Genomic DNA, 15,022 nt, shown 5'->3' on the forward strand with positions numbered 1-15,022 from the left:
CACCTACAACCGGGGATTCGAAACCATGCCAGTCGACTCAATGACAGACTTTATGATACAGCGCGCGCACGCTAACCATTTAGCCACCCAACCCCCCTAATATTATACAAGAAATGAAACGAGAGAGAGGGGGGGGGGTCGTAACGTCCACTCGACACAAACTAGGTCATTTCGGGACTAACATATGATTCAGTTTTATTTCAATAATTCGCTAGCGCTTAGGGGTTTTTAGCAGTGGGAGGAAACCGGAGGACCAGGAGAAAATCCACAAGGTTGGACAAGCGACCCTACTCCTTGCCAGGTACAAGCGGGGAAGAAATGAAATGAAACAGGGTTTTAATGTCCTCCTGTTCTTCTGCAATGATTGGGCTGATGAGAACAAGAAACAAGGGTTGCTTACACTATTATTTATTTTCAAAATGTGTACACCTGTAGTTGTACTTGTATGGAGTACATTATAATAAATATAACACTACATTATATCTTCTGTACAATTACAAAAAAAAAAAAACTTCCAAAATCTTATTGGGTAGGAATCATAGGTGCAATACTCCTTGGATCTTAATAATAGCTTTACTTGTATTATAAAATCATTTTCAAATAAGTGAAAATAAAAACTCAAATTATTATCATGACAATACTCTAAAAATACTAATAAACTATTACAATTTGAAGAATTCAGAAAAATATTTGAGCCAGGAAAAGTTTAACTATCTGGCATTCAAGAGCTGCAAAGAATCTCTATCCAGGGAACAGAAAGCACTCCAGGATTTGAATGATTAATTTTCTGAATCCTGATGTATGCAAATCTCCTGAAATGGGAATTTGTTTTATGTTTGGGGAAACATTTATACGCTAGACATACAAATAATATCTAAATACTCAGAACTGTAATAATCCAACAGACAATTAATCCATCACCATTGCGTTTAAATTTCAACTAAAGACTTTCCTGTTTGAGGTGTTTCCATAGTTCTATAGAGATAAATTGAAAAGCGTAATAAAAGTATTAATGTATTTACTCGACCATGTTATCACACATACCGAACCCATACTAAATTAGAATTAGCTCCACTTGAGAACAGACACTAAGCTAGTTGACCGACATTTTAAGTCCTAAATCGACGATTTTAGTCGAAAACACTAAGTATACTTCCAGAATTTTGTTAAGTATTTATTCTACTTCCATTTAATAAAGTTGAAAAAGTGTATTTAGTCATTTTGTATATGACAGATGTGCAACTAGTAGAACCGCATTACAAAACAGTATACTAATTTTTGAATATGGCGACCATTCAGGACAGAGATCTATTCTCAAAGTATGAAGTAGGTGGATCTCTCTGTGCAGAATGATGGTGACCCTTGATATCATAGAATATGAGCAATATCATAAATAGCATGTGTGCAAACACTCTCATATAATATTAGTACTATCAAGTATGGGATGTTAGATTCGCATATAGATGAATATAAGCTTCTAGGACAGTCATTATTGACTCAAGGTTGAGTGGATTTGTTTTTGTACTGGATATGATGGAACAATGATTTGCAAATCTTACTACTTTTTAACATCAATACCTCTCAACTAAATATATTATTATTATTACAGATCAAGATTGTAGCTCTTATATAATGATGTATTTTATATATGGGATAGACTAGATAATTTCACCAGTTTTAAAATATACAATGATGTCAATTTTAGTCACTCTTTTAAAAAGAAAATAACTATAATTCATATACCCCAGTGGCTACATGTTCTCCCCAGTTATCAACCAGATCGAAGGGTGGAGCTTAAATTGGATGATCTTAACATTTCTATTTTCTAGACCTTATCCATTTAGACCTGCCAAGTATTTGACAGCTGGTCAGACCATGGTAGAAAATTGGTTCAGATTAAAGATAATGGACTGATTTCTAACAGTACTATATTCTAGCAAATTTAATAAGAATTTTTTTTCGCTCACCATAATATATCCATAAATGCGTAAAATATAATTGTGTAGGTGGTGATTGAACTATTACAATAGGTGCCAACTGAATATGATTGATTTATTTCAAATAGCTGGAAACAGTCTGACAAATTCAAATAGTCTCAGAAACAGTCTGACAATTTCACATAGACTCTCAGAAACAGTCTGATAATTTCACACTGTCTCAGAAACAGTCTGATAATTTCAAATAGTTTTTGAAACAGTACGACAAATTCAAATAGTCTGAAACATGGCTACATTCTAGCAAATTTAATGAGAATTTTACCATCAAGAAATGCATCAAATATGATTGTGTAGATGGTGATTAGAATATCATTACAATTTTTTTTTGTTAATTTTCTGTAACAATTTTTCTCTCTAGACTCTTTAACTTTAAAATATATCATATTATATTTAAAAACATCTTGTATGAAAAAAAAGATAAAAATTCAAAGCAGAATCAACTTAAAAGTTGTCTAAAAAAATATCTATAAGCTAAGTATTGACAACAAAACATAAACAAAAAAATTAAGTCACAATTATTAGAAAATAGCATTATACAGAACAGATAATAGTGTTTGTATAATAAAAAACACACTTACATTAAAAAATATGTAATCTATAATTGTTAGCAGCATTTGATATTGGGGCAAATCAGAATTTAAACTGGACAAAAAGTAATATTATTTCTTTATTTTCAGTAATTACAACATCAGATTAAGAAAATCAACAACATGTTTGTCAGGACGAATAAATCAGTCTTGTGTTGATGGCTGCCAACACAAAACAACTGAAAATGAAAGTAAGCTTTTAGTGAACAGTCTATGAAAATATATATGTCTCTGTATTGCTGTATATTAAGTTTTATTAATTCATTTCAACATATCTAGGAACCGTAGCAAAGTTTCAACACTGGCATCAACCAAATAACTTGCGGAATTGCGTGAGATGGTTGGACGACATCGCAGATAGAAAATGATAAGTTTAATGTCAGTTACTCATCCGCACAGATGGGCAGGTGGCTCAAGATCCATCCATAGTTGATTTGTTTGGATACAAGTGTTGTAATTTTGCGACTGTCTCCTAATTTCATTGAATTATTTATTGAATTATTCATGGCAAATAAGTAGAAACTGTATTGAAATATATATGTGACATATCTTAATACTGAAAACTGAGCAAATTATCATAAAGTATTCTTACTTCTATATAGAGATATACTGAATCAATAAATATCAAATTTTTTTCTTCTAAAAAGTGATTGCCTATACAGAGTATTCATAGTGAAGTTTTATGAATAAAATGCTATCTATAGTTGCCGTCTGACCATCCGTCTGTCGCTAAAACATATTATTTAAACCCTGTACATACAAGTATTATCGCGCAGGTTTTGATATCCGTAATTCATTTACTACCAAACAATGTCATTGGTCGTCGCAAAAAGCTTCTTAACTTTTAGGTGGGCTGCTGCTAATTGGTGGCATGGTTTCCATTTTGGGTGGAGAGGATCCGCCATATTTTGGTGGACTCATTGAGTAAATACCACGAGGTTGATCTGCTTCTTCCATGGATTGACTTCTCATTCGGCCAACTGGTAGGACACCTCCTTCAATAGATGCTGACCTCTGAACTCTTGGCATAGGTACACCACATCCTGTAATTTTAAGCAAAATCTTTTAAAATTTCGACATGGCAAATATGGCAACACTTACGGCTAGCTCCTGGAACCATTCACTTGATCTGATGTGTGTATCTGTATATTGTGTTCTGTCTATAGTTTTGTGTTGTTTAATTGTTTGTGTGTGGTGCGGTCCCCCTACAGAGGTTGATTGATTAATCAATGTCTGACGCCATAGGGTCAAAAGCCGCTGGTACGACCACCGAATCGACCTTCCACTAGAACCGGTTAGATCTTCATGTAGTGTAGGCCATTATTTAAAAGTATAAAAAAACAAAACGAAATATAGATCTGTATTTTAATCCGATTGAAAGTTTCGGGTTATACAACACTTCCAATGATTCCACCTCAACTTAAAATCTGTTGGTACTACTGTTCTGGGGATTTTCCACTTTGAAAAGTTGCTCCGTAATAAACATTAATTGTATTCCATAAAATTGTGCTGTTCAAGACCAGAGAATCGTAGTCGAATTCTCACTAAGTAATCAACAGTAATTGTATGCTATAGAATTATGTCCTTTGTATTTCCACTCAATTAATAAATGCCATTGAAAATTCGTTGAGGGGTAGAAATACCTTGAACGAAACTTGAACGCTTTGGTGATAGAAGTTTCTGTGTTGCCACACCTCGGCTCTGGAATCAACTACCATCCAGAATCAGAGGATTTAAAACTTTCACTGTTTTCAAATCACAACTTGAGACTTATTTATTCCAAATATATTATCCAGAGTAGTAACTTTTATTTTGGTGAGACTCATTTGTGTTGAGCTTTGAGCATGAATTTTATGGATGGAGTATAGTACATTATAAATATACACATATTATTATTAGACCACAGCCTGGAACGATTAAAAGTCATCAGAAAACAACAACTTGCCACTTACCAAAACCCTGTCCTTGTAAAAAGTATAAGAAACTTTCAGCAAACTTTTCTGGCTGCAACACAAAAAAAGATAAAAATTTATCATAAAATGTCACTAACCCATCCAAATTAACTATTCATAACAAAACACAACACAAGATATATATGGATATAACTACTTATCTAGATATAACACAAGGTATATATGGATATAACTACTTCTCTATTATTTAATAACAACGTTTCGTAACACATACAGGTCACGTTTTCAAGTTAATGAAAAGTATACATCCAGTCAGCCTTGTGTTTTGTTCTGAATAGAAACCGAAGATGTCATTCTCTCTCATCTATTTCCAGATATCACTAATTTTGCACCCAAGGAGGTTATTTTCTTCAGTCTTTCTTTCTCCAGCATAACCTCAGTTTGGTGCTTTATCCTACACATAAAACCTTGTTCCACTTCTCCTCTGCAGAAAGCATGACAGCATGTAAGTAAACAGGGATCTTAATCGGTTGATTATGGTCGGCTTCAGCTGCTTGATGTTTGAAAAAGCTGATTGGTAAAACAATGAACCAGCCACTATGGTATCATAAATCTATCTACTTTCGGCTAAATTATAACAGGTTAATTATTAAGAATTCAATCAACTTGCTTAGTTACCCTATTTCCTACCAGGAGTTCTTTTGACCAATTCTGGCTGGTTTGTTTTAAAATGGATTAGGAACCATGTAAGTATGTGTACTGTACCTACCTTTTCCTCCAAAACATTCGCCACATCCAACACTTCAAGAATTTCCACATTCTTTTTAGGTAGGGTTGCCTGCATCTTTTTATGTAATGACATGAATGGTTTATAAAGATATGCCAGAGTTCCAGTTATCATCAATACAGGACATCTGTTAATATATAAGATAGGACAGAATATATAAACTTACTAGTTCTACACATAACCCAGGTTTTGGTCAAATCCTGCCAGATAAGGAAATGAAATGAAATGAAATGGAGTTTAACGCTCTACTGTTCTGCTCCTAACCTTGGCTAATGAAGACAGGCATACGCCATACAATGTGCTATGAGGGGAATTTTGCCCAGGCAACGGCGCTACGGCCTACTCTTATATCGAATTCCAACTGCCAAGGGATCTTTTACGTGCATGCCAATGTGTACACGGGACCTCAGTTTTTCATCCCATCTGAACGACTAGACAGCTGTCTGTGTCAGGCCATCCGTCCTGTATCAATGACAATGGGAAACCACGCTGGAAAATCTGGATGAACTTTCTCGGCCAATGCAGGGATCGAACACCCGATCTCCAGGCTAGCGAGCCAGCGTCTTACCCACTTAGCCACGTGATCCCCGCCATATAAGGACAATCTAGCATAAACTGTTAACTATCATGGGGGTGAGAGGATGGCGTAGTGGTCTACAGTGTCGCAGTTTGAGCTCTGGCTGGCCAGTCATCTCTGGCTTTCGGTCGTTGTTTCAATCCCTGGTTTGAGCATATTTGGTTTGGAGACAGGGGCACCTTCTCAACAGCACAGAGTAAAGACCCCATAAATAAAACAACCTGTCTATGATACCTCCCTCGGTGGAAGCGGATGTTAAACCCTAAAAACAACAACATGGTTAACTGTCATCAACTGTCATTAATAATTTACTAAGAGCAACCATTTAACTACAATATATGATTCCATTTCTCCCTATTTTTTTTTACAAGGATCTCATAGAAGATTTGATTTGGATAATTGGTTATGGCAAGGAGTCATACCACTGGTCAAGTCCAGTCAGATAACCACTATCTAGTGTTAATTGTCATCAACGTCATTGATAATTACTGGAGCAACCATATGGACCACAGGATATTATTAATTCCTACGCTAGTTACTTAACCACTTGTTACTTATACATTATGCAAGAGCTAAATCTGCCTATTCCAGGTTTTTCTTTAGGCCTGAAATGTTATCTAAATTATTATATAGACATTAATTAACAAAGTGACAAGAATTAACATTAGATTCAGTGGGGAAATTAATGGTGTACCATAGTCATATTACTACAATATTTGATACCATTTACCCCCCACGTTTATTTACAAAAAGGGAGCCATGGTGGTTAAGTGGGTAAGACGCTGGCCTGTTAGCCTGGAGGTCGTGTGTTTGATCTCTGCATTGGCCGAGAATGTTCATCAGGATTTTTCGACGTGGTTTCCCCCTGTCAGTGGTGCAGGACAGAGGGCCTGACAAGGACAGCTGTCTAGTCATTTAGATGGGACAAAAATCGAGGTTCTGTGTATACACTGGCTTACACATAAAAGATCCCTTGGAAGTTAGAATTCGATACAAGAGTAAGACATAATGGCCATCTTCATTATCCTAGTCAGAGCAGAACAGTGGAACTTTAAACCCCATTTCATTTCACTTCATATTTACAAAAACAGCATAGAGATCTTTCTGAAACCAAAATTCGAGAATAGGACTGTTACATAAAACGAAAAAAAAATTATGCATTCAGATCTCTCTCAATGATATGAAGAGAGTCAGATAAAAAGTTCTCTTCGTGATAATGCTGGTCAAAATGCAGAAGAAATCCATAACAATTATAATGATGTCTGAATATTTCTCATCTCAAAACAAATTTAAGCATCTATCAAAACAATATCAAGGAAATCTGCATGAAATGGAAAACAGCAAAATTACAGACAAAATATGTTTTATCTGAGAAATGGAGAGTTAGGTCTGATACAAGGAATTCAGGATAATGATTTTTATACACATTTCACGAAAATAGTAACAGGTCAACATACCTTATTTTTCCAACTGATTCAGCAATGTTAGTTCTCCTGAAAGAAAGAAAACACATTATGTTTTAATATAATCTTTAAGTGGCATTTAGCGATTGGGAAACACAACATTAACAGAACACAGTTTTTATGGGAAACAATCACTGGTTTATTCTAAAAGCACGACGTTTTGACAAGTATCCTCTTATAACACAGTTTTCATGGGAAACAATCACTGGTTTATTCTAAAAGCACAACGTTTGGACAAGTATTCTCTAAAAGCACGACGTTTTGACAAGTATCCTCTTGTACGAAAAGAGGATACTTGTCGAAACGTCATGCTTTTAGAATAAACCAGTGATTGTTTCCCATGAAAACTGTGTTCTGTTAATGTCTTAATATCACACTGATAATTATATTCATCTACAGGAACATTACTCAATATGTAGGTTGGTGATTCACAGGGTCAACCCCTTGAAAGTATGCGCCCAATCCCATACGCCCCTAAGTCTCAAGTATATGACCTAGTATACTCTGAAATGTGAGAAAGGAAGATATAGTAAATGGGATTTATATCTGATTTAACCCCTTGGTCATTTTGGGACTAACATATGGTTCAATTTTCTTTCAATAATTTGCGTGTAGGGGTCTTTAACAGTAGGAGGAATCCGCAGGACCCAGAGAAAACCCACGAGGCTGGACAGGCGACCCTGCTTCTTGTCATGTACAACCAGGAAATCAAAACCACACCAGTTGACTCAATGACAGATCTTATGATACAATGTGCACGCGCCAACCATTCGGCCATCCAACCCCCTTTTTTTTCAGTGGTTACAGCTGTGTAACAGTTTGAGTTATTATACTCACTGACCTGAACCTGCATCAGGCACATCCATTTCTAATCATGTACAAGAAATAAAAACTGCAAGATCATCACAAACTTACTTCATAAACGACTGTACAAATCTCTTTAAGTTCCGAGGATTAATTTTAGATCGAAGAGAGTCTTGAAAAGCTTCAATAACCTTCGCTAGCTGCTCTTTATTTTCAGCTTTATCAATCTGCAAAACAGAGATAAATTACAAAATCAATTTAAAGGTCGAAAGTGCATGAAAGTCTTAATACTCGAGTTTTATAGCAACATGCTAATATTAATATTTTTTATGCTTTGTTATTCTTTGCCAATGCACATAAACAATAGAAAATTATTTTTTGAGTAATAATTTTTGTTTTTACATGTCTTTAGTAAAAGATATAGGTCATTTCTTTACACTTATGTTATAGTTTCATTCCGTTAGTAAAAAGAATTTATATAAAAGTTGTTTTTTTCAGAATCATTATCATGCTTTTTTTACAATCTAGCAAAAATACATCAAAATCACTTCCACTTGAAAAACTGACTAGATCTATGCTACAACGACGGATTAAAATTAATTAATCGAAAAAAATCTAAGGATTAAAAGTGCAAGAAGTTAATAATTCTAACAAATGTGTTATTGTTTGTTAAAATGTTGATATAATAATGGTCAATGGGTTAAAATAATATCACACTGCAAAACATGTCTAATATATAAATACAGCAAATTATGAGGTATACTCAGCCTTCTATAGCCATACAAATTAATAGCTCGTGCACGGGAGCTGGAGATTATGATAATGCCCTTAGCTAAGAATTTAGATTTAAACTGATATTTTTTGCATTCCTTTTCACATATAGGTTATAATTAGTCACTTACTGGATATATTATTGATATTTTTTTGCATTCCTTTTGACATACAGATTAAAATTAGTTACTTGTTTACTTGTAGAAAAAAAAATCTTTCTGGTTATAAAGGGCATGAAAGACTAAGAGGGAGAGAGAGAGAGAGAGAGAGAGAGATATTAATGTCCACTCGACACAAACTATGTCATTTTGGGACTAACATATGGTTTAAATTTTTATTTCAATAACCCGCTAGCGCATAGGGGTCTTTAGCAGTGGGAGGAAACCAGAGGACCCGGAGAAAACCCACAAGGCTGGACAGGCGACCCTACTCCTTGTCATGTACAACCGGGGATTCAAAACCACGCCAGTTGACAGGCCTTATGATACAGCGCGCACGTGCTAAACATTCGGCCATCCAACCCCTCTAAGACTAAGAGAGAAAGGTGCTTTAATTTCACATAACACTAATCAGGATATTGTGGAACTAATGTATGGTATATATTTATTTTAATAATTTGTTTAGGGTCAGAGGTCTTTAGAAGTGGGAGGAACACAGAATACCCAGGGAAAATCAACAAGTTAAGGCCGACGATCCTCTTCTCATAGTCAAGTACAACATCAGAATGAAATGGGGTTTAAAGTCCTACTGTTCTGCTCCGACTGGGCTAATGAAGACGGGCTATGAGGGAAATTTTGTACGGGCAGTGGCACTACGGCCTACTCTTATATCGAATTCCAACTGTATGCCAATGTATACATGAGACCTCGGTTTTGACAGCCTGATTTTTCAAAAATGTTAAACAGTAGGGCCAGTAGGGGTAATGGAAAGACCAGTTAAGGGCATTGTCTTACTTTCCAACACTTAAGTGCAATTTATCTTATATTTATATTGTACAATAACAAACTGACTGTCATCCAATTAATTCAAGTTGTATATACATGTATACGAACAATCATTTCATCTTAAACTTGAACCCGACAATGGTTTTTGTTTATTGGCAAGTGGATTCAAGAAATAGATGATTAGTACATGTATTGTAAAACGTTTCCCGAATATGAATAATCATTTCATCTTTACTAAATCCTGTATCTGACAATTGTTTTTGTTTATTGGTAAGTGGAATCGAGCTATAGATAATTTTGTTGATATTAATATTAGTTGCGTAAAAAAATAAGCAAAATTAATATTAAACAATAGGGTAACAGTTAATATCAATATAGTTTATCATAGGTGGCGAGTCAAAAAGTCGTATCACGCATATTTTACGAAATTCACCATTTTTCTTCTTCAGAATAAGAATTTTCTTGTGCATCTTTTCATCTAGTTGTCGTAGTCAATAAAAAGTGGTTTAATAGATATTGTTTCAAAATGTTGTATATGGAGTGTTCCTAAAACGACATCAATATTGAGAGAAAAATTTGCATATTTCCTTGAAAAATCAACTTTGTGTCTTACCAAAGCATTATAATCCAACCAAACGTAGGCTACCCAGTGTTGTTTTATGGTTAGTTACATATTTTGGAAATAATTGTTGAAATTTATGGAATTTAAGCAGGTAAAGGTGAATTTATTCCTGAGATACGTCTTTGCTGTATAAAATTGCAAATAACTAGCTTTCACTCTTTATTTCTGCCCTAGATGTTTAGCCCGAAATGCGTGGATAGCTACATACTGTTCAAACGGCTACACATACATTTTTTACAGAAATATTTAAGAAAATCTTTAAAAATATGTCATTTCACATACAACATTTTGACGTGAGGTTTCTATATCACATTTTGATTCTTTACCTCTCCTGGACAATTTTGTAAAACTCAGAGATACGACCTTTTGACTCCCCACCGACATTTTACTAATATGGCTACAGTAAAAACATATACCAGCCATTACAAGTAACATCCAAAAATACAAATCTAAATAAATCCAATACAAGAAGACATCTAGTAGACTCATGGACTCAATTAATATCTGTGTGAAGTATTCTATTCGCTTTCTAGAACATCTCATATCACTTCCCATTTGAAGAGTTCCTGTCACTAAATATATTTTGTTGCAAGTTTGCATTGAATTTACTAAATGAGTTTTATAATTCTGAATTTAATGTTTTATTTTGAAAGAACTAGCATTTTAGTTCTTAATTACGTTTAATTTTGAAAGAACTAGCTTAGGCCCTATATATATGGTGATTTTTATGGACGAGTGCCATGCTAATGATGATCTTGACACTGTATATGTATAGTGTTTTGTCTGATATTATTCCACAACGCCAGACTTTTCAATCAAGTTCACATTGTCAACACGTTTTTTTTCTACCATTTCAACAACAAGCCAAGTTTTTGATGTCCAAATGCTATAAATAAATAACGGGGGTCTACCAGGCAAACTTTATAAAAATTTTGTTATAGAAGTCAAGTTAGCTTAATCCATAAATACTTTACTGTAGAAGGGGAGAGAGAGAGAGAGAGAAATGGGGTTTAACGTCCACTCGACACAAACTAGGTCATTTCGGGACTAACATATGGTTTAATTCTATTTCAATAACTTGCTTGCGCGTAGGGGTCTTTAGCAGTGGGAGGAAGCCGGAGGACCCGGAGAAAACCCACGAGGTTGGACAGACGACCCTACTCCTTGTCACGTACAACCGGGGATTCGAAACCACGCCAGTCGACTCAATGACAGACTTTATGATACAGCGCGCGCACGCTAACCATTCAGCCATCCAACCCCCCTTACTGTAGAAGGGAAATAACTCCTAAGTTGTATTAAATGCTCCATCTACATTTTTAATTCCAGGATTGATCAAAATGGCATTTCTATACATCTATTTCTTTATCTTCCTATGTCTTATTCTCTAGTATATGATTTTACTCGTTCTCTTATGGTCAATGCTGGGATATGAGCTTTAAAACAATTTTCATTTTGGCAATGTGGATTAACGTCAACACGACACAGATTTGGGGAATAACATATGGACATATGGTAAAATTTGATTGCACGTAGGGGTCTTTAGCATTGAGAGGAAACCAGAGGGCCCATAAAAACCCATTACGTCGACGGGCAACATTGATCTACTCCTTCTCCACTGGACTTAATACAGACCTAATAATCTCAATCGCAAACGTAAGACCATTCAGACATCCATCCCAACCAACGTTAAACCCCCATTTCTATTTATAGTATCCTGTAAATCTGGAAATCCCCTTTTAAACATTACTGTATGTTCAACTATGTTTTTCTTCTTTTTCATGGCAGACTGGTTTGGCTTTTGTTATTTTCATATTCTATTTTCTAAAATATTCACTAGCTTCTATGATCATATCATCTCAATCAAATCATCTAACAGTCTAATAAATGTTTATATATTTCCACACATATGCTTTGTATTCTAAGCTAAATCCAAACCAAGATTCTTTTAAATTCAAATATGATTTAGTAATTATGATATGGGAATGTTAAAAAGTGTTAATATTGGTTATCTCCCTTTGTTAGTATCAGTCAATGAATAACCATGGTATTATTATTATTATTATTATATGTTTAGGTTTGCTATATGTATATAGAACCTAATCTATAATAATAGCCCCAGTTTAAAAATTCTACTAATAAATAGAAAATAAAAACTATTTAAGGTGAGATGAGCTGAAATGAGGTGTGCTTTTTACTTTACCTCAGTCTTATGTCACAGAAGATAATATGAAAGAAATTAATTAACATTAATTAACATTAATTAGTCAAAATATTCTTCAATAAGAAAAAAAAACTCTACATAAAAATTATACAAAAAAAAATAACTATTTTTTTTTTTTTTTTCTGGATATGCAAAAGTTTCGGTGAGATCCATTAAACTTTAAAAAAATTTCATAATCTGACTTTGGTACCATGTACAAACAAAAGTTTGTTGGTTCCATTGTTCAAATTCATTCTTCCCCCTTACAAGGTATTCTTATTTCTATCCAAAATTTGGCTGGTATTAATTTATTCATCCAATAGAAGGCACACTGCCCAATATTTTATTTACAACTATTTCAAACCTAAATTAAGAAATCAAGAAATTCAGATAAAATATATTCTAAACAAATATAACCCAAAATATAAGTAATTAATATTTAAATTATTCCAAATTGTTTTTTCAAAATACGATTCATCAAGAATTATAAAATGAACAAAACAAAATTAAAAAGTAACACATCTGAAACAAAACTGAAATTAATGGACTACAGAAGATAATATATATGTACATATATCAAGTACAAAAAATAAATTAATAAAATAACAAAATATAAACAAATTAAAGAACGGATTATAAACAAAATCAAAAATGCACCAAAAGCGCTACATACATTTATATATATATACATGTATATTTTCAAACGAAACAAAAATAAACTAAAATGGAAAATTTACATTTTAAAGCATGGATATATACGTATATATGTGTTTTTACAGAGCAGCAGCATATATATAGACATAGCTACCATATTTAGAATACAACATCTATCAGAATTTATTATGGGACAATCTTAGACAAATGTACCGGATGACTTTTATAATTTACATTATTCTGCATATCACACCTAAAAACTATATACCGGTATGGATAAAACAATTACTGTTTTATAAACATGCAACATCGTAATGATGGTACTTTAATGATCTTCGAAATGTTGCATGTTAACTCGGTATATAGTTTTTATCAAGTAATGTTCAATTCCTAATTACCATTCAAAGAGGTTTTTCTATGTATAAGACTCATTCACATGTATATATAATCAGTTATGCATAAGCACAATATTTTGGGGGGTTTTGTTGCACAAATATTGTTAAATTTACCAAACACACAGTTAAATATTTTCGGGGGATTTTGTTCCATAGAAACTGCTAAATTTACCAAACAGAGCTTAAATATTTACAAATTATGACCCATGAGACTTCTTGATATGCAAATTTTTAGAAGATAACTATTTTGGACCAATGTTGCACTTGAACACACATCTAGTGATTCTATGTGCACTCTTGTATTTTAACAGTCGGTTATCATCTGTGCTTATTTTCATTTAGCGGAATACTTATACTTAGAACGGGGTAACCACTTTAGAACAACAATGCTGTATATGTTGTCTGTAAAACATCAGGTGATATAGATAAAAATATACTTACAGCTCCAAATCTATGCAATACAAGATATGCTTCAGCTGTTGGATTCATTCCAATCTGCTCAAGTTTCCAGTTTATAACCTGTAATGAGAGTTAACTCCCTTTAGCCACAGAATTATCTTATACACATTCACTTCAAATGTTGTTCTTATACATGACAATAAATATGCTCTGCTTCTACGAGATGAAAAACCGAGCTCCTGTGTACACATTGGATTGCACGTAAATGAACTCTTTACTGTTGGAATTCGATATAAGAATAGGCCTAGACCGTAGTGTACACTGTAGGCCTATAGAATATGCCCGTCTTCATTAGACCAGTTGGTGGAAAACAGTAGGACGTTAAACCACATTTCATTTCTGCATGTATCGGTTGAGTCATTTGACCAATACAAAAGATGAACACTCATTAAATCGCTACAGGAAAGGGGAATTTCAATCTGGAATTTATATACTAGGCCTATCTATAATAAATCATTTGTCAATTATGTCCTAGCTTTCATCATTGTGACATGATTCCAATCAAAAAATGATAATCAAAAACACCTTTATTATTTTATTTACTAATATGCAACGTTAAATGCCAAATGTACTAACCCCAAGGACAAACCATATGAACCAGATGAATAACATAGATACAAGCTCATGGTTCTAAAGATATCAAGCCAAATTATTTAAACCTACCTATATCAAGATATCTACCAGAAAAGATTTATTTTATTTTGGCTAGCAGGTAATTAGTATATCTTCAACTCTATAAACCAACATTAGTGTTGCCCAATAACAGATTTTACCTATCATATATTAGCAAAATTTCCTGGTATTCGATGAATATGCTCAGAGGAAAATAATCTAAGAGCCTGACAA

General features: G+C 33.8%; 1 protein-coding gene across 2 annotated transcripts in view; it reads right to left on the bottom strand.

The window, feature by feature from the left end:
* Positions 1-392: 392 nt before the first annotated feature.
* LOC126816866 (uncharacterized protein ZK1073.1) overlaps positions 393-15,022 on the bottom strand; it is a 101,815-nt gene continuing 87,185 nt past the window's right edge. For both annotated transcript variants that reach the window (XM_050543657.2, XM_050543656.2), the window contains 6 exons: positions 14,159-14,236; positions 8,240-8,355; positions 7,319-7,354; positions 5,267-5,411; positions 4,537-4,588; positions 393-3,627 (listed from right to left, as the gene is read on the bottom strand). In XM_050543657.2, coding sequence (XP_050399614.1) covers positions 3,422-3,627; positions 4,537-4,588; positions 5,267-5,411; positions 7,319-7,354; positions 8,240-8,355; positions 14,159-14,236 — 633 coding nt within the window. In that variant the 3' untranslated portion in view covers positions 393-3,421. The remainder of the gene's footprint in view (positions 3,628-4,536; positions 4,589-5,266; positions 5,412-7,318; positions 7,355-8,239; positions 8,356-14,158; positions 14,237-15,022) is intronic.

Source organism: Patella vulgata, chromosome 3 (genome assembly GCF_932274485.2).
Source record: "Patella vulgata chromosome 3, xgPatVulg1.2, whole genome shotgun sequence".
NCBI lineage: Eukaryota > Metazoa > Mollusca > Gastropoda > Patellidae > Patella > Patella vulgata.